Source organism: Phocoena sinus, chromosome 3, assembly GCF_008692025.1.
Source record: "Phocoena sinus isolate mPhoSin1 chromosome 3, mPhoSin1.pri, whole genome shotgun sequence".
Taxonomy (NCBI): Eukaryota; Metazoa; Chordata; class Mammalia; order Artiodactyla; family Phocoenidae; genus Phocoena; species Phocoena sinus.
Genome location: NC_045765.1, coordinates 15,487,359 through 15,509,232, shown reverse-complemented (window position 1 = coordinate 15,509,232; position 21,874 = coordinate 15,487,359). Strand labels below are relative to the sequence as shown.

The 21,874-nt window shown below is 38.7% G+C and overlaps 1 protein-coding gene across 1 annotated transcript; it reads left to right on the top strand.

The window, feature by feature from the left end:
• Window positions 1–20,205: 20,205 nt before the first annotated feature.
• On the top strand, window positions 20,206–21,328 carry LOC116752004 (olfactory receptor 56-like). The gene has a single exon (XM_032628559.1). The coding sequence runs from the start codon at window positions 20,310–20,312 to the stop codon at window positions 21,228–21,230; it is 921 nt and encodes a 306-aa protein (XP_032484450.1). The 5' UTR covers window positions 20,206–20,309; the 3' UTR covers window positions 21,231–21,328.
• The last annotated feature ends 546 nt before the right edge of the window (window positions 21,329–21,874 follow it).

The following is a 21,874-nucleotide window of genomic DNA, read 5'->3' as shown; positions in this document are numbered from 1 at the left end:
TCACTTTGTCACAGCTTACCCTTCCCCCTCCCCATATCCTCAAGTCCATTCTCTAGTAGGTCTGTGTCTTTATTCCTGTCTTACCCCTAGGTTCTTCATGACTTTTTTTTTCTTAAATTCCATATATATGTGTTAGCATACAGTATTTGTCTTTCTCTTTCTGACTTACTTCACTCTGTATGACAGACTCTAGGTTTTTGATGGGCATTTTATTGACTCTATAGTTGACTTTTAGTAGTATAGACATTTTTACAATATTAACTCTTTCAATCTATGAATACAAGATATTTTTTAATTTATTTGTGTCTTTTTCTATTTCTTTTACCAATGTCTTATTGTATTTTTTTTTACTCTTGGTTAAATTAATTCCTGTTTTATTATTTTCAATGTATTGTAAATAGAATTGTTTTCTTTATTTCCTTTTCAGATAGTTCATTGTTAATGTATTGAAATGCAACTGAATTTTCATATGTCGATTTTATATCCTGAAAATTTATTGAATTTCTTTATTAGATCCAACAGGTTTTTTGTGGAGTCTTTACAGTTTTCTATATATAAGGTCCTTTCATCTGCAAAAGAGGACATTTTAATTCTTTCTTTCTGATATGGATGAATTTATTTCTTTGTATTTCCTAACTGCTCTAGCTAGGACTTCCAGTACCATGTTGAATTAGAGTGGTGCCAGTAAGCACCCTTCTCTTGTTCTTGATCATAGAGGAAAAGATTTCAGTCTTTCACTTTTTTGAGTATGATGTCAGCTGTAGGCTTGTCATATATTGCCTGTTATGTTGAGGTGTGTTTTTCCATACCAACTTTGTTGAGAGTTTTTATCCTGACAAAATTTTGAATTTTTAAATATGCTTTCTCTGCATCTATTGAGAAGATCACATGATTTTTATATTTCACTCTATTAATGTTGTATATCACATTTATTGATTTCCAGAAATCATTCTTGCATCCTTGGAATAATCTCACTTGATCATTGCATATAATCCTTTTAGTGTGTTGTTAAATTCAGTTTGCTAGTATTTTATTGAAAATTTTTGCATCTATATTAATTAAGGATATTGGCCCATAGTATTTCTTTCTTGCAATAGTGTCATTCTCTTGGTTTTGTATCAGGGTAATGCTGACTTGCTAAAATGAGTAAGAATGTTCTATTATCTTTAATTTTGGAAGAGTTTTAGAGAGACTGGCATTTTTGTAATTGGTAGAATTTAACTGTGAAACCATCTAATCCTGATCTTTTCTTTGTAGGGTTTCTTTTTTTTTGCTAAGTTTGTTACATTTTTATAATTAGACAATTCATATAAGTACATTGGTTGTTTAGTAATATATTGTTTAGGCTCCACCTGTTGGTGTCTCTTACAGTTTTTATTTTCCTGTAATTGATTTCTAATCTCATAGCATTGTGGTCAGAAAAGATGCTTGATATGATTTCAATTTTCTTAAATTTAATGAGGCTTGATTTGTGACCCAAGATGTGATCTATCCTGGAGAATGTTCCATGTGCACTTGAGAAGAAATTGTATTCTGATGATTTCAGATAGAATGTCCTATAAATACGAATTAAATCTATCTGGTCTAATGTGTCATTTAGGCTTATGTTTCCTTATTAGTTTTCTGTCTGGATAATCTATCCATTGGTGTAAGTGGGGTGTTAAAATTCCCCACTGTTATTGTGTTACTGTTGATTTCCCCTTTTGTGGCTGTTAGCATTTGCCTTATATATTGGGGTGCTCCTATGTTGGGTGCATATATATTTACCATTATTTTGTCTTCTTTTTGGATTGATCTCTTGATCATTATGTAGCATCCTTCCTTGTTTCTTGTAACAGTCTTAATTTTAAAGTCTATTTTGTTTGATATGAGTATTGCCACTCCAGCATTTTTTGATTTCCATTTCCATGGAATATCTTTTTCCATCCCCTAACTTTCAGTCTGTATGTGTCCCTAGGTTTGAAGTGGGTCTCCTGTAGACAGCATATATATAGGTCTTGTTTTTGTATCCATTCAGCTATCCTGTGACTTTTGGTGGGAACATTTAATCCATTTACATTTAAGGTAATTATTGATATGTACGTTCCTATTACCATTTTCTTAATTGTTTTGGGTTTGTTTATGTAGGTTTTTTTCTTCTCTTGTGTTCCCTGCTAGCATCTTTTGTAGAGCTGATTTGGTGATGCTGAATTCTCTTAGCTTTTGTTTTTCTGTAAAGCTTTTGATTTCTCTGTCAAATCTGAATGAGATCCTTGCTGGGTAGAGTAATCTTGGTTGTGGTTTTTTCCTTTCATCACTTTAAATAAATCCTGCCGCACCCTTCTGGCCTGCAGACTTTCTGCTGAAAAATCAGCTAATAACCTTATTGGGATTCCCTTGTATGTTATTTGTTGCTTTTCCCTTGTTGCTTTTAATATTTTTTCTTAGTATTTAACTTTTCTGAGTTTGATTAATATGTGTCTTGCTGAGTTCCTTCTTGGGTTTATCCTGTATGGGATTCTCTGTGCTTCCTGGACTTGGGTGACTATTTTCTTTCCCATGTTAAGGAAGTTTCTGATTATAATCTCCTCAAATATTTTCTCAGACCCTTTCTCTTTCTCTTCTTCTTCTGGGACCCCTATGATTCAAATATTGGTGCATTCAGTGTTGTCCAAGAGGTCTGTGAGACTGTCCTCATTTCTTTTCATTCTTTTTCTTTATTCTGTTCAGTGACAGTGATTTCCAGCAGTCTATCTTCCAGCTCACTTATCCATTCTTCTGCCTCAGTTATTCTGCTATGGATTCCTTCTAGTGTATTTTTCATTGCAGTTATTATGTGGTTCATCACTGTTTGTTTGTTCTTTAGTTCTTCTAGGTCCTTGGTAAATATTTCTTGTATCTTCTCAATCCGTGACTCCATTCTATTTCTGAGATCTTGGATCATCTTTATTACCATTACTCTGAATTCTTTTTCAGGTAGGTTGCCTATTTCCTCTTCATTTATTTGGTCTTGTGGGTTTTTACCTTGCTCCTTCATCTGCAGCATATTTCTCTGTCATCTCCTTTTGTCTAACTTACTGTCTTTGTGGTCTCCTTTCCGCAGGCTGCAGGGTCATAGTTCCTCTTGCTTCTGGTGTCTGCCCCCTGGTGAGTGAGATTGGTCCACGTACTTGTGTAGGCTTCGTGGTGGGAGGGACTGGTCCCCGCACTCTGGGAGGTGGAGCTGAGTCTTGTCCCTCTGATGGGCAGGGCCATGTAAGGTGGTGTATTTTGGGGTGTCTGTGAGCTTAGCACAACTTTAGGCAGTCTGTCTCCTGATGGGTGGGGCTGTTTCCTGTCTTGCTGTTGTTTGGCATGAGGTGTACAGCACTGGAGCCTGCACTCGGGTGGAGCCAGGTCTTGGTGTTGAGATGGATACCTCCAGGAGAGCTCACACCATTTAATATTCCCTGCATCCAGGAATTCTCTGGAGATCCAGAGTCCTGGACTCAGAGCTCCCACACTGGGGGCTCAGGCCCGTACTGTGGTCGAGGAACCAAGACCCCCACAAGCCACACAGTATGATCAAAAGAAGGGGGGAGGGAAGAAAACAGACAAACAAAACCCAAGGCAAATGATAAAAATAAAACCTAAGTCACAAAGAGAAAAACAAATATAATATAATATTGCTTACATGTTGAATATAGAAAAATGATGCAATTGAACTTATTTGAAAAGCAGAAATAGAGACACAGACCTAGAGAATGGACAGACGGATACTGGGGGAGGGGGGTGGCAAGATGAATTGGGAGATTGAGATTGACATATATACACTACTTTGTATAAAATAGATAACTAATGTGAACCTACTGTATAGCATAGGGAACTGTACTCAATGCTCTGTGGTGACCTAGATGGGAAGGAAATCCAAAGAAGAGGGGATATATATATATATATATATATATATATATATATATAGCTGATCCAATTTTCCGTACAGCAGAAACTAACACAATACTGTAAAGCAACTATACTCCAAAAAAATCAATGAAAAAACAAACAAAAAACACAAAGTAAACAAGGAAAAAATCCCTCTCGCAAGAGCACCAGAATCACAACTAACTGCTGAACAATCACCCACAGGAAGACAGTGTAACTCACACACAAAAAATACCCCACACCCAAAGACAAAGGAGAAGACACAGTGAGATGGTAGGAGGGGTGCAATCACAATAAAATCAAATCCCATAACCATTGGGTGGGTGACTCACAAGCTGGAGAACAATTATACCACAGAAGTCCACCCACTGGAGTGAAGGTTCTGAGCCCCACATCAGGCTTCCCAACTTGGAGGTCTGGCAAAGGGAGAAGGAATTCTCAGAAAATCAGACTTTGAAGGCTAGTGGAATTTGATTGCAGGACTTTGATAGGACTGGGGGGAACAGAGACTCCACTCGTGGAGGGCATGCACAAAGTAGTGTGCACATCAGGACCCAGGGGGAAGGAAAGTACCCCATAGGAGACTGAACCAGACCTACCTTCTAGTGTTGGAGGGTCTCCTGCAAAGGTGGGGGTTGGCTGTGGCTCACCATGGGGACAAGGACACAGGCAGCAGAAGTTCTGAGAAGTACTTCTTGGAGTGAACCCTCCTGGAGTCGACCATTAACCTCACCAAAGAACCTGTAGGCTCCAGTGCTGTGTCACCTCAGGCCAAACAACCAACAGGGAGGGAACTCAGCCCCACCCAACAACAGAGAATCAGATTCAAGTTTTACTGAGACAACATTAAATGCAACAACATTCACATTATAGGGATCCCAGAAGCAGAAGAGAGAGAGAAAAGCCAGAGAAGATATTTGAAGAGATTAGAGTCGAAAACTTCCCTAACATGGGAAAGGAAATACCCACCTAAGTCCAGGAATTGCAGAGTCCTAGGCAGGATAAACCCAAGAAGAAACATGCTGAAACATATAGTAATCAAAATGACAAAAATTAAAGACAAAGAAAAATTATTAAAAGCAACAAGGGGAAAATGACAAATAACATACAATGGAATTCCCATAAGGTTATTAGCTGATTTCTCAGCATAAATTCTACAAGCCAGAAGGGAGTACACAATACATTTAAAGTGATGAAAAGGAAGAACCTACAACCAAGATTATTCTACCTGGAAAACATCTCATTCAGATTTGATGTAGTAATCAAAAGTTTTATAGACAAGCAAAGCTAAAAGAATTCAGCATCACCAAAGCAGCTCTACAACAGTTGCTAAAGAAACTTCTCTAAGTGGGAAACACAAGAGAAGAAAAGGACCTACAAAAACCAAACCCAAACCAATGAACAAAATGGTAATAGGAACATACATATTGATAATTACCTTAAATGTGAATGGATTAAATGTTCCAACCAAAAGACACAGGCTCCTTGAATGCATAGAAAAACAAGACCCATATTTATGTTGTCTACAAGTGACCCACTTCAGACCAGGGACACACACAGACTGAAAGTGAGAGGATGGAAGAAGATATTCCATGCAAATGGAAATCAAAAGAAAGCTGGAGTAGCAGTACTCATATCAGATAAAGAGACTTTAAAATAAAGACTATTACAAGAGACAAGGATGTACACTAAATAATGATCAAGGTATCAATCCAAGAAGAAGATATAACAATTATAAAATACATATGTACCCAACATAAGAGAAGCTCAATGCATAAGGCAAATGCTAACAGTTATAAAAGAGGAAATCAACAGTAACACAATAGTAGTGGGGGACTTTAACACTTCACTTATACCAATGGACAGATCATCCAGACAGAAAATTAATAAGGAAACACAAGCTTTAAATGACACAATAGACCAGATAGATTTAATTGATATTTATAGGACATTCCATCCAAAAACAGCAGATTACACTTTCTTCTCAAATGCACATGGAACATTCTCCAGGTTAGATCACATCTTGGGTTACAAATCAAGCCTTGGTAAATTTAACAAAATTGAAATCATATCAAGCATCTTTTCTGACCACAATGCTATGAGATTAGAAATAAATTACAGGGAAGAAAAGGTAAAAAACACAAACACTTGGAGGCTACACAATATGTTACTAAATAACCAAGAGGTAACTGAAGAAATCAGAAATACCTAGAGAAAAATGACAATGAAAACATGACAATCCAAAACCTATGGGATGCAGAAAAAGCAGTTCTAAGAGGGAATTTTATAGCAATACAATCCTACCTCAAGAAAAAAGAAAAATCTCAAGCAATCTAAATCTTACACCTAAATGAACTAGAGAAAGAACAACAAAAAACAAAACACCCCAAAGTTAGTAGAAGGAAAGAAATCATAAAGATCAGAGCAGAAATAAATGAAATAGAAACAAAACAATAGCAAAGATCAATAAAACTAAAACCTGGTTCTTTGAGAAGATGAACAAAATTGCTAAACCTTTAGCCAGACTCATCAAGAAAAAGAGGGAGAAGACTCAAATCAATAAAATTAGAAATGAAAAAGGAGAAGTTACAATGGACACTGCAGAAGTACAAAGCATCATTAGAGACTACTACAAGCAACACTACACCAATAAAATGGACAACTAGAAGAAATGGACAAATTCTTAGAAAGGTGTAACCTCCCAAGATTGAACCAGGAAGAAATAGAAAATATGAACAGACCAATCACAAGTAATGAAAGTGAAACTGTGATTAAAAATCTTCCAACAAACAAAAGTCCAGGACCAGATGGCTTCACAGGTGAATTCTATCAAACATTTAGGGAAGAGGTAACACGCATCCTTCTCAAGCTCTTCCAAAATTTTGTAGAGGAAGGGACACTCCCAAATTCATTCTACAAGGCCACCATCATCCTATACCAAAACCAGACAAAGATACTACAAAAAGGAAAACTACAGACCAATATCACTGATGAATATAGATGCAAAAATCCTCAACAAAATACTAGCAAACAGAATCCAACAGAATATTAAAAGGATCATACACCATTATCAACTGGGATTTATCCCAGGGATTCAAGGATTTTTCAATATATGCAAATCAGTCAATGTGATACAACATATTAACAAACTGAAGAATAAAAACCATCATCTCAATAGATGCACAAAAAACTTGACAAAATTCAATACAAATTTTTGATGAAAACTTTCCAGAAAGAGGGTATGGAGGGAACCTGCTTCAACATAATAAAGGCCATATATGACAAACCCACATGAAACATCGTTCTCAATATAGAAAAACTCAAATCATTTCCTCTAAGATCAGGAACAAGACAAGAATGTCCATGCTCACCACTATTATTCAACTTAACTTTGGAAGTCCTAGCCACAGCAATCAGAGAAGAGAAAGAAATAAATGGAATACAAATAGGAAAAGAAGAATTAAGACTGTCACTGTTTGCAGATGACATGATATCATACATAGATAATCCTAAAGATGCTACCAGAAAACTACTAGAACTAATCAACGAATTTGGTAAAGTTGCAGGATAGAAAATTAATGCACAGGAATCTCTTGCATTCCTATACACTAACAACAAAATATCAGATAAAGAAATTAAGGAAACAATCCCATTCACCATTGCTGCAAAAATAATAAAATACCTAGGAATAAACCTTCCTAAGGAGGTAAAAGACCTGTACTCAGAAAAACTATAAGACACTGATGAAAGAAATCAAATATGACACAAACAGATGGAGAGATATGCCATGTTCTTGGATTGGAAGAATCAATATTTTGAAAATGACTATACTACCCAAAGCAATCTACAGATTCAATGCAACCCCTATCAAATTACCAATGGCATTTTTCACAGAACTAGAACAAAAAATATTATAATATGTATGGAGACACAAAAGACCCAAAATAGCCAAAGCAATCTTGAGGGGAAAAAACGGAGCTGGAGGAATCAGACTTCCTGATTTCAGACTATACTACAAAGCTATAGTAATCAAGACAATATGGTACTGGCACAAAAACAGAAATATCCATCAATGGAACAGGACAGAAAACCCAGAGATAAGCCCATGTACCTATGGTCAACTAATCTATGACAAAGGAGGCAAGGATATACAATGGAGTAAAGACAGTCTCTTCAATAAGTGGTGCTGGGAAACCTGGACAGCAACATGTAAAAGAATGAAATTAGAACAGTCCCTAACACCATACACAAAAATAAACTCAAAATGGATTAAAGACCTAAATGTAAGACCAAACACTATAAAACTCTTAGAGGAAAACACGGAAGAACACTCTTTGGCATAAATCATAGCAAGATCATTTTTGACCCACCTCCTAAAGTAATGGAAATAAAAACAAAATAAAAAAATGGGACCTAATGAAACTTAGAAGGTTTTGCACTGCAAAGGAAACTATAAGCAAAACGAAAAGACAACCTTCAGAATGGGAGAAAATATTTGTAAATGAATCAATGGACAAAGGATTAATCTCCAAAATATATAAATAGCTCATGCAGCTCAATATTAAAAAAACAAACAACCCAATCAAAAAATGGGCAGAGGACCTAAGTAGACATTTCTCCAAAGAAGTCATACAGATTGCCATGAGGCACATGAAAAGATGCTCAACATCACTAATTATTAGAGAAATGCAAATCAAAACTACAATGAGGTATCACCTCACACCAGTTAGAATGGGCATCATCAAAAAATCTACAGGGCTTCCCTGGTGGCGCAGTGGTTGAGAGTCCGCCTGCCGATGCAGGGGACACAGGTTCATGCCCCGGTCCGGGAAGATCCCACATGCCGCGGAGCGGCTGGGCCCGTGAGCCATGGCAGCTGAGCCTGCGCGTCCGGAGCCTGTGCCCCACAATGGGAGAGGCCACAACAGTGAGAGGCCCGCGTACCAAAAAAAAAAAAAAAAAAAAAAAAAATCTACAAACAGCAAATGCTGGAGAGGGTGTGGAGAAAAGGGAACCTTCTTGCACTGTTGGTGGGAATGTCAATTGATACAACCACTATGGAGAACAGTATGGAGGTTCCTTAAGAAACTAAAAGTACAATTACCATATGACTCAGCAATCCCATTACTGGGCATATACCCAGGGAAAAACATAATTCAAAAAGACACATGCACCCCAATGTTCATTGCAGCACTATTTACAGTAGCCAGGTAATGGAAGCAACCTAAATGCCCATTGACAGACAGATGGATAAAGAAGATGTGGTACATATATACATTTGTAGAGATGTGGATGGGCCTAGAGACTGTCATACAGAGTGAAGTAAGTCAGAAAGAGAAAAACAAATATCGTATATTAATGTATATGTGGAATCTAGAAATATGGTACAGATGAACCAGTTTGCAAGGCAGAAATAGAGACACAGATGTATAGGAGAAACATATGGACACCAAGGGGGGAAAGTGTGGGCGGGTGTTGGTGGTGGTATGAATTGGGAGATTGGGATTGACATATATACACTAATATGTATAAAATAGATAACTAATAGGAACCTGCTGTATAAAAAATGTAAAATAAAATAAAAATTAAAAAAAACCCAAACAAACAAAAGAATCCAAAAATGAAAACAAGACAGATCTAACAAAAACAAAACAAAAACAGAAAGCAAGCTAAAAAAAAAAAATATAAAAGAAACACACAAAAACGATCAAAAAAAGAATAAAAAGATAAAAACAAAACAAAAAACAGAAATGAGAATAAACAACAAAAAAAAAACAAAGCCAAAAAAAGCCCCACAAAACAGTAAAATAAAACTATAAAAATATATTAAATTTTTAAAAAGAAATAATAAATAATTTAAAAATAAAACAACAACAACAGAATGAAACAACAAAACCAAAATATTTCACTGGCGCCTCCACTGTCAGTGTCCTTGCCCCCACCACGAGCCACAGCCAACCCCGCCTCCCCAGGAGTCCCTCCAATACCTCTAGGTAGGTCTCTGGACCTGCTGTGGGCACTGTCAGGGCAGGTCATACTCTGACTTGTCCCAACTCCTGCATGTACTTGCCCTCAAAGTCCATAGCTGCTAAAGCTTGACTGGTCTCAGTTGTGGGAGCGCTGTTGTCCATTCAGATATTCCACAGACGCAGGGTTTACCAAGCTGATTGCAGAGATTTAATCCATAGTTTGTGCGGCTGCAAGGAGAGATTTCTATTCCTCTTCCTTAGCTCCACAGCCCCTGGATCTCAGCATTGGTTTTGGCCCCACCTCTGCATGTGGGCCCTGCCTCAGGTGTCTGTTCCCTGCCCAGGCGAGAGCAGGCAAAAGCAGTGGCTGACTGGCACATGCTTGCTCAGTTAGGTGGGAGGGGCAAGAGGAGGTGACAAATTGGGGCGCGCGTGCTTGCTCAGGCAAGAGAGGGATAAGCTGGCCATGACTGGGACGTGCACGCTCACTCTGATGGGAGCCCCCTGTAGTTCCCCTGGAGGCAGGAGCCAGTAGGAAGCTGAAACAGACTGGGGCACATGCACTCATTCAGGCATGAGGGGGGCAAGGCGGCAATGACTGGGGCGCATGCACTTGCTCTGTTGGGAGTCCTTCCCAGTGCCCACAGAGATAGGGACTGGCATGTGGGAAGATAGGTTGTAATAGCGGCCCTACCCCTTGCTCGCCACTCAGCAATGGCACCTCGCTTCCAAGGCAGTCTGCACTTCCTCCAGGAGCATTCCCACCTGCAGAGCTCCTTGCTCCCATCCCCTCAGGCTGTTTCTGCACAGCTGAGCTCCTCACTTCCATCCCTTCAGGCTGTCTCCATGCAGCCAACACCAGTCCTCTCCCCAGGTCCACTCTCTTAACTCCACGCTTCAGCAAACAGCCCCTGCCAGCATTGGTGGATACCCATCTCAGGCTGGGGTGCACAGGGCTGTGGCACAGACCGTGAGTGCAAGTCTCACTCTGTCCTGACCACTGACCAGCCACTGCACTTTCTTCCGATAGCCCCCAAAGCCCTCCTCTATTTCAGCAAATTTCGCCACCAGTGAGGGGGCCTTCCTGGATGCCATAACCTCTCCTTTCCTTCAGCACCCCCCCCACCTCACACCAAGGGTGTGGGTCCCATCTTGTTTCCTTTTTCTTTTTCTTCCCTTTCTCTCTTTCGTCTTACCTGGTTATACGGGGACCTTTTCTTGTCCTTTTAGGTGTCATAGGTCCTCTGCTAGTGTTTAGCAGGTGCTCTGTGTGAATTGTTCCACTGGTAGATGTATTCTTGATATACCTGTGAGGAAAAGTGAACCCCAGTTCCTCCTATTCTGCCAACCTGACTCAACCTCTCTCACAGTGGTTTTGATTTGCATTTCCCTGATGATTAGCAAAGTTGAGCATCTTTTCATGTGCCTGTTGGCCATCTGCATGTCCTCTTTGGAAAAATGTCTATTCAGGTCTTCTGCCCATTTTTTAATAGGGTGGTTTGTTATTTTTTTTTTTTTATAATTTTTTTTTTTTTTTTTTTTTTTTTTTTTTAAATTTATTTATTCATTTATTTATTTTTGGCTGTGTTGGGTCTTCGTTTCTGTGCGAGGGCTTTCTCTAGTTGTGGCAAGCGGGGGCCACTCTTCATCGCGGTGCGCGGGCCTCTCACTGTCGCCGGCCTCTCTTGCTGCGGAGCACAGACTCCAGACGCGCAGAGCTCAGTATTTGTAGCTCACGGGCCCAGCTGCTCCGTGGCACGTGGGATCTTCCCAGACCAGGGCTTGAACCCGTGTCCCCTGCATTGGCAGGCAGACTCTCAACCACTGCGCCACCAGGGAAGCCCCGGGTGGTTTGTTATTTTGATGTTGTCCTATCAGCTGTTTGTATATACCCTTATCAATAATATCATTTGCAAGTATTTTCTCCCATTCAGTAGGCTGTCTTTTCGTTTTGTCAGTGGTTTCCTTTGCATCCAAAATCTTTTAAGGGGCTTCCCTGATGGTCCAGTGGTTAAGACTCCATGCTCCCAGTGCAGGGGGCCCAGGTTCGATTGCTGTTCAGGGAACTAGATCCTGCATGCCACAACTGAGTTTCCTCATGCTGCAACTTAAAGATCCGACACACCACAACAAAGGTCCTGTGTGCTGCAACTAAGACCCAGTGAGGCCAAATAAAGAAATAAATAAAAACCAAAAGACAAAAGCTTTTAAGTTTAACTCGGTCCCATTTGTTTATTTTTGCTTTTATTTCTTTTGCCTGAGGAGGCAGAGCCAAAAAATATTGCTACAATATATAAATACTATTCACTTTATATATTTATGTGCTCCAGTGTTGGGTGCATATATATTTACTATCATTATATTTGCTCAATGAATTGACCCCTTCATCAGTATATAGTAACCTTCTTTGTCTCTAGTGACAAATTTTTAATGAAAGTCTATTTTATCTGCTCTAAGTAGGGTCACCCCTGCTCTCTTTTTTTTATCATTTTATGGAATATCTTTTCCCATTCCTTCACTTGTAGTTTATGTGTGACCTTAATAAAGTGAATCTCTTTTAGGCAGCATATCGTTAGTTCCTGTTTTCTTCTTTAATCTATTCAGTCATTCTGTGTCTTTTGATTGGAAATTTTTATTTTATTTAAAGTAATTATTGATTGGAAAGAACTTACTATTAGCATTTTGTTAATTATTTCTGACTGTTTCATAGTTCCTTTTCTTCCCTTTTTGCTGTTCTCCTCTGTGATTTGTTGACATTTTTGTAATGGTAAATTTTTTTTTTCCTTCTCTTAATCTTTTGTGGATCTACTAGGCTTTCCTTTGTGGTTACCATAAGGCTTACCTAAAACATACTATAGTGATAATAGTCTATTTAAAGATGATAAAAACTTAACTTTGATTTCAATCAAGACCTCTACACTTCAACCTCTCTCACCTCAGAGACCACTGCTCATTTTGAGACATCCTTTCAACTTGACTCTGATCTTCTGATTCCAGCAGTCTTTTCTTCTTTTTGCCCTTTGATGTACTGCACTATCCATTCTAGTTTTTCTATAGCTTGCCTTCATCGTTCCACATTTGTAAGCATTTCCTGTACTAACACGATCTTGAATTATTTTAACTTGAGTTTGCCATCCTTTTATGCTGGGACCCTAGCTGATACAAGGTTGAAGCCTAAATTTTGATAAGTTCTCTATTGTTTTAACACCCACTCCTTTCATTCACTAATTAGATTTCTAGGGAGGGTAGAGACACCTAGATGGCACCTGACATGATATTCTCTTGGTCCCTACTGTCCTTAACTCTCCCCTGCTTCACCTAGTATATTTACCCATCCTTCAACCACCAGAAAAGACAACCTGGGATCTTCCTGTGGAAAATTTACCTAGATTACATCTCACCTCAATTATAGCTTAGCTAATTTTGCAGAGCATTCTTTGGATTTTCATAGAAGACACTGTGGGTTTCTGGCTACATCACTAGAGTATTATGTTTTATTATAATTATGAATATACCTCCCTTTATCCCTAGTCTAGATTCATTTCATATTCTTGAATATTAACATCCTGAGCCTTTTATTGCTTTATATCAATTTTGTAACACCAGGCTTGATACAAAGTAGACACATAACAAATTTTCCTTTGATGAATGAGTGAATGAATTAATATTTTGCGTATTAATTAATTAATTAATTACATCACCATATTGCTAATGGCAGAGAACAGAGAATGTGTTTCCTATAATCAGGGATATGGCCCACATCAAGTTGAAGATTCCATTGAAGCAGTCTATTTAATACACAATCTGATTAATACAAAAAATTAAGAGTTCTCTCAAAATAGCCTAAAAGAGGAAAACTCTGCTTCTAAGTCCCTACCCAGTAATTTCTGTTTGTTCAACCTAGTGCCAAATTTTTAACAACTTTCTCATCAGACTAGAAAAAACAGCATTTGTGTTTAATTATTATGGTAAGTGAAGTCCTTTTATGGGCCACAGGCCAGGGCTTTCTCTTGCTCAAGTGTAAAGGCAAGACAGTATAAACGCAGCATGAATTTGACCCTTCTAAGTCTCAATAACATCTGTCTCCTTAAATAGTTTCTCATAATATTACACCAAGGTAGATTGAAAAAAAAAAGTTTATATGTTGCATTCATGAGAATATATTTCCCTAAATTCCTCTCCCCCTACTACTCATTCTTGGAGGATTCAGTTGATCTTTTTGCCACAACTCTTTCTTCCACCGATACCATATGTTAATCTTTCAAATTATCCTTTATATATTTGCTTATTTTGAATTATTAATGTAATTATTTGAAATGAAAGCAAGGGAAATCTAGTACAGAAAATTATTCTGTCATTAGGAAGGTATGAGTGATGATTTTAAAATATACATTTCAGTGTTGTGTTGGGTTGTCTGCCATCAGACCCTTGAAACATTAGCTCACATTTAATAGGTTGACAGTTGGGTCAGGCATATATGGCATATATTATGTGCATTGATATTCTACAGAATAAAGTTAATTAGCTTATATTATGATCAAATGGGTAAGTTTTCAAAGCCATAGTTGACCTTGCCTCTGACTGATAGAATTAACTTACCAAAGGAGCCCATCAAAGGTTGACTGAATAATATAAATGACAATAAGGTGAATTCTGAATTGTACCAAAATTCAAGACCCATAAAACCTGAGAAATGTGATTCAAGGGAGACTGAGGAAAGAGAGTGCTTCTAAGAGTGGCTAATTCTCTTTAGAGATTGTTTTACAGCATTCAATTCTAATTCTCCAAGGACTTGTTAATTAAAGCCTAAGAGAATATTTCCTCCAGAAAACTCATGTACAGCCCATATTTCCTCAATTATGTAAAATAAATCTAAATTTAAGCTTCACTCACCACTCTGAACCTTTTATTTATTTATAACAATGAACACTGGCCCACCTATCCTGGAGAGATATAGTGGGTTCTTGACTGAGCATTGCCCCGGTCAAGAAGGTCCTTATTTCAGATATAAATGCCATACCCTTCACACTACAAGGATGCTCAGCTCTGGGGACATAGAGAGCTGAACATGCCTCACAGCATGGTATGACTTAAAGTGAATTAGAGCATTGGGATCCAGACAAGTTATGTATGATTATTGGTTTATTTTTGACTTTTAAAGTTTGACAATTAACTATAACTGTAAGAAACAATTCCCACTGGGCTCAAGTCCTTCTGAACTAATTACAGGCAGGAAATACCTAGGGAGATAAAGCCCCATGGGTCACACAAGGCAAATGGTCACAAGAGGGTATGAATTGATATTGGCAGACCTGAACTTGAGAAGCTGGCTTGCATCTCTCCTCTCCACTAAAGAGTCTTTCACTCCTGGAATTTTCATATGGGATGATTTCTTCACCATCAAGCAAAAGCATTCTCCAGTTGGTAACAGGAAAGCCTGAACACCTGTCTGCTTGAATATCAGGTTTAATGAGACTTCCTCTTTACTTTCTAGGTGGTGATAGCAATGAATATAGGCTCTCTCACTTCCCTCTTAATGCTGAGAAGCTAGAATACTTGGGATGATGGGACAAAGGGCTGAAAGCACCTATAATTCAGGCCACTGTCTGTGTTTAAAAAAAAATAAAACTAATAGTAAACATAGTTAAGTATGTAGCGATAGCGATGTAGGGAGAAAACAGATATGAGTATAGAATTAAGAATTACAGAAATTTGAAATGGCTTCCCCCAAGAGACCAGAAAGGATAGTTTGAAGAAAGATTATGGTTATTTACTCCAAATTTAAAAGAAAAGAGAATGGAGTTTCTCTAAGAAATTTAAGAATCTATAAATGATCCACTAATTGTATTTATTACAATTCAGTAGCAGCATGTCTTTTACCTTGTTGTAGCCTGGGATGAGTCACCATTGTTGCATCTACTTTTCCTCATATTTAAAATTGGAATGGCATTCCTCACAGGGCTGCCATGAGAATGGCATAAACTTATAGGAAAAAACCTTGGTAAATGGAAAGCTACACAGGTAAACTTTTAAATGTAATTTCAAAGGAGATCAGCCTTTGGTTCTCATTCAGAGGTCAACTAAATCACTCATAAAATATAACATTTGTTCTAGAGACTGGAGATTAAACAGGACAGAAAAAATTATGTCCTTGAGTTTCAAAAGTTAATCTACAGTATGAGCATTTTGGTGTTTATTTAAAGTACTTCTACTAGGACCCCACTCCCAGAAATTCTCACTCAGTAGGTGCAGGGTAAGACCCAGAAATATGTATGTCAAATAAGAACCCTGCCTTCCAGTACTTCGGTTAATGCATTTAAGAAACCTTGAATTGGAGCAAATATTTTATCACTGAGTGGCTACTTAATGATTCTTGTCCCTCAATTCCTTAAGGGTAAACAGAATTAAATGATATATTTTGCTCCCTGAGACAAAGCAAACACCATACTTTGAAGAAGAAACAGGTGCCTGAGAAAAACACCACCAATCCTACAGTTCCTTTATTTTGTAGAGCAACAGACATCATGAAGTTTTTATTCCTGTTTACCTGAATGTTCAATATTTGGAAAATGAACATGATCCAGAAGAGATAATAGACAGTTGAAAGGACTCAACTAAAGGACAGAGGTGAGTGAGAAGTGAGGAAATATTTTCTTCAAAGCAAAGTCTTCAATATAAAGATAATTACAATGCACCAGGAGAATTTTTTTGTCAATCGGTCATAAACCTAGTTTTGTAAAGGAGAACAGAAAGGAGCAGAAGGAGACCACAGTGGATTGCTTTGATGACTATCATGAAACCAGATGAGGGGTAATAAATTCCTTATTCCTCATGATCATAGCAATTAATTGGGTAGAGATTGATCTGTTTTTACATTTTTTCCCAGAGCAGTGATGTTTTGTTGATCACTCAACAAAATCAAACAGGCAGAATTCTCCAAGAAAGAAAGGGAAACTATAGATTCCTCTGTTAAGATTTCACATCTCTAAGGAGAGGCAGTTGCATCTAAGTAAAAGAAACTGAACTAATTCTTTTTTTTTTTTTTTTTTTTTTTTTTTGCGGTATGCGGGCCTCTCACTGTTGTGGTCTCTCCCGCTGCGGAGCACAGGCTCCGGACGCGCAGGCTCAGCAGCCATGGCTCACGTGCCCAGCTGCTCCTCAGCACGTGGGATCTTCCCGGACCGGGGCACGAACCCGTGTCCCCTGCATCGGCAGGCGGACTCTCAACCACTGCGCCACCAGGGAAGCCCTGAACTAATTCTTTGACTTTTCCTACATTCTACTCTCTTACTTTGAGCCACCAGGAGATAAATGAAAATGAGATTTTTTTTTTTTTTCATTCTGAGGCAGGGCAACCCAGGAAGAAAGAGTATGAGGAACAGTAATGAGAGCAAATCACAGATAAAGCACTTTTCTGTAATCTTACAGACAGGGAATGTGGTTGGTGATAATCTGAGAAGGCAGCATTACGGAACGTGAGTGTGGAGTAGTGAAGAAGAGAAAGTCTCCCAGTGTGTGTGGGAGACTTTACTGGTGGGGAAAGTAGTAAGTAGGTGAGCAAGTAGGTGATGGACCGAAGATTAAAGGAGCAACTAGGCATTAAAGAATGAAAGGTGAGGAGGGCTAAGACGGTGATTGCACTGTGATTGGAGAAATGTCATGTTCTGCCCCAAATGCCTTGCCCAAGAGTCAGCTTTGACCACAGCAGAAGTAGCACCACATTTATGTCTTTGAGTATTTCAGATCAAAAAGCAGATCCATCTCAGCAGAGGTTGGGGAGAGGTGTTTAGAAAGCCCCACCACAAACAAAGTGTCATAAGGAGAATGGTGCCAGAATGTCAGAGGGCACCAGGCACCAAGTTAAGAGACACTGTTTTGGGGGAAGTGTGGCATGATAAACTTGACCTATTTTACAATGCTGTGAAGGTCAAGCATATATGTATCAGCCAGTGAGGCAATCATTAGAGTATATACTCCCTGGTGCCTTAAAATCAAACAACATATTCAAGGCTTTGACTGTTCTTCATGTCAATGTTTTCTGAGGTAGAAAGTAAGGGTCTGTACTCACATTACAGCAACATAAATGTCCTACGTCAAAGAAAGGCATTGGTGACAGTGGGAATCAGTATCATTATGACTAGCTATAGCTTTGACCAAAGAGCACTCTCTCTCCAGATGGTGTGCTCACAGGCATTGACCCTGCAGAAGCTCTTCACCCATCCCACTGCTCTGTAGACTAACGTTTAATGAAAGGTAAAAAATGAATGATTATAAAAATGCTTAACACACCAATTCTGGGCATATCCTGAAATAATAAAATGATATGTAAAATTACAGGATCTTTTTTCTCATTCAACCCTGTATAGCTGAATCTGCCCTTTTAAAAAACACACAAGAATAATTTCAGAAATGTGCCATGCATAAAACTTTGTAAATAAATTACTTGAAAGTATATCAGTTCAGACATTGCAAATACCATGAATCGGTAATACAGAGAGTATAGTTACATAATCTGTATTCTGGGTGATCCATGTTTTTGTCATATGCAGTCTTGTGTACCCTTCCATTTATAGTCCCTCTACATGAGACTGCCACTGTATGTCCGTTTAGAGCATTTATCATCATGGATGCAGATGTGAATAACTAAAATGACTATGTTGAAAGAGGTCTAGAAAACGATTAAAAGCTGTGTGCTGGATACTGTGCCTTCTAGACCACCATTTTGGGTAACTTGAAACAAGTCTCTGAGTCTCTATGAGCCTCAGTCTCTTCATGCATAAAAGAATAAAGGCAGACTGGGTGATCCCAAGATCACTTCAATCACTGAAAAGTCCAGACTTCCATAACATAAATAAATAAATAAAATGAGATTCTAAGAACAAGTACTATTTTTGGCACAGAGTCAGGCCAGGGTGTCAGTGGCTTGATATAGTGTGACAATGACATAAATGACACATTATGGTCATATTTTTCAATGTACACCAGCAGGACACATGAATGTGCTGGATAGAGAGGGGGAAATGAGGAAAAAAGAGTCAAAGATAACCCCTAGGAACTGGTCCTGTGCAATGGATGAATGGTCCTGAATTTGACTAAAATGAAAAGACTAGGGCTTCCCTGGTGGCGCAGTGGTTGAGAGTCCACCTGCCGATGCAGGGGACGTGGGTTCGTGCCCCGGTCCGGGAAGATCCCACATGCCGCGGAGGGGCTGGGCCCATGAGCCATGGCCGCTGAGCCTGCGCGTCCGGAGCCTGTGCTCCGCAACGGGAGAGGCCACAGAGGTGAGAGGCCCGCGTACCGCAAAATAAATAAATAAATAAAATAAAATGAAAAGACTAGAAAAAGGAAAGGTTGGGATGAAGAAATCTAGAGTTATTTTTAAGATATGTTCATTTGAAATACCTCTTACTCAGCCCAAGGAGAAGTTTATGCACAGTTTTGCATAGTCTGTAGTTAGTGGAATTCGTAAGCTAAATCATGGATGTACATATATACACTACTATATATAAAACAGATAACTAATGAGAACCTACTGTACAGCACAGGGAGCTCTACTCAGTGCTCTGTGGTGACCTAGATGGGAAGTGAATCTAAAAAAGAGTGGATGCTGTATACATATAACTGATTCACTTTGCTGTACAGCAGAAACTAACACAACACTGTAAAGCAACTATATTCCAATATCAATTAATAAAAAAATTAAATAAATAACATGAAAACAACATGGGTGATGTTTATACCCAAAGAACTTGAATTTAAAGAAATAATACTTATTTCTCTGTTATGAAATATTTTAAAGCCTTGTTGAATAGAATGTTAAAACTTAAATTAGTAGAAAACAGCAAGACATAAAATATAATAAACTATTAACACAAAAATAATCAGTGAGGAAGGCAATGTACAAGTTGAACAAGTTCTTTCTCTGACGTGAAATAACAGTATAATGTGAGACAACTGATTTTCTCTCTTAGTCCCTTGATGGAGATAATTAAACTTCTTCCCAAACACAGTCCTTGTGATTGGGAACATCATAATCATCTGAGGTGTTAGGTTAAAATAAGTTCTATTTGAACCTGGAAATCAAAATTTGAGGGAGAAAAGGTTGCAGGAGAACTTATCTTTGAAGGGCTTCCCCTGAGGTACCACCATCTTTGTGACCCATCCCCCTTCTCCAGGACTTGGGCCACTTGGCTATAGCAGTGTGCAGTAATTTCTGTGACCAGTGACTCTTTCCTGAGAATAAGAGTGTAGGGAGACAGAAATCAGGTTAAAGCCTATGAAAATTGCAAATGCCTCTTTAACATGTTTGCACTATCTAATGGATCCTGGTTAAAGATGAGAGAGGAAAGGGGTTTGAAGGATTAAATCCATTGTTTGTAGCAGTTCATAATATCTTGCTATGTTTTCCTTCTGTTATTTAATTGTTTACAACAAAGCATAGGCATGGATAAAAGAAATGAAACCTCAGGAGCTGATTTCATCCTCCTAGGCCTTTTCCTGGATATGAAACATATCAGATTTTTTATTGGTGCTATGCTTGTGATTTACACTGTGGCTCTGACTTTGAACTTTGTCCTAATTCTCCTGATCTCCGTGGATTCTCACCTCCACATGCCCATGTACTTCCTGCTCAGCCAACTAGCTCTCATGGACATGATGTTAGTCTCTAGCACAGTACCCAAGATGGCAACCAATTTCTTCTCTGGGAGGAGAAACATATCACGAGTGGCCTGTGGGACTCAGTTCTTCTTCTTCCTGACTCTAGGAATTGCTGAGTGCATCCTCATCACCCTCATGTCCTATGACCGGTATGTGGCCATCTGTAACCCTCTGAGATACGCCCTCATCATGAGCCAGAAGGTCTGTCTGCAGATGGCTGCCATCTCCTGGGCTGGGGGCGCCCTTACATCACTCACACACACGGCCTACACCATGCATTTCCCCATCTGTGGTTCCAGAGAGATTTCCCATTTCCTCTGTGAGGTCATGGCCATTCTAAAATTGGCCTGTGAAGACGTCTCTGCCTATGAGAAGGCTGTGATAGTGACAAGCATTGTGGTGCTCCTCATCCCCTTGTCCCTTATCATGTTCTCTTATGCTCTCATCTTCCTTGCCATCCTCCACATGAAATCCCCAGAGGGAAGGGACAAAGCCTTAGCCACTTGCTTTTCCCACTTGACTGTAGTGTGCCTCTATTATGGCCCTGCCATGGTGGTCTACATGAGGCCTAGTTCCTATCATAATCCCAAGCTGGACCAGGTCCTCCCTGTACTTGGCCCTACTCTCACACCTTTGCTAAATCCTCTGATTTATGGTCTTAGGAACAAAGAAGTTGTGGGGGCCCTAAGGAAGGTGCTGAGTTGATGATACTGATGTCAAATTAAAAGAAGAAGATATACCCACCTCTAATCACTAACTTTAATTCAGCCTAAATAAGTTAGACTCCTATGTCAAGAGTTCTTACTTTTCGAGTTATTCATTCACTAAACAAATATGTAATGAGGGTCTCCTATGTGTCACATACGATTTTATGTACTTTTGGTATCCTCTTTAGAATTGCTTTAGAATCCTGGTGGAATTTCTCAGGGTTGTTTTTTTTCTATTTTTAATTGGCATCACTTGTACTTGCCTTCTTTGAAACATCCTTACAATATTAAGTTTCTACCCTGAATCTGTGAACTTCCACAAGTGTGGTGGTGGTAGGAAACTGATGATAAAATTCCACAGAAAATTGCTGGAAAATTGGATCAAAGATAGAACTTGATATCCCTGAGAATCATATAGGTCTCATTCAACCCCTGAAAGAAGCACATCTTGACATAAACCCAGAAATGTTATATGCTTGACTTCTTCATCTTCCAAAACATGCACGCATCCATCCACATACAAAAATGGCCATATATAAACTACTCCTGATGCAGACCACTTTGCATTTCCAAAAGCTTTAATTATTAAGTTTACTCAAAAGTTGAGCTGTAACACTGCAACAGAGCAAAGAGTAGAATAAG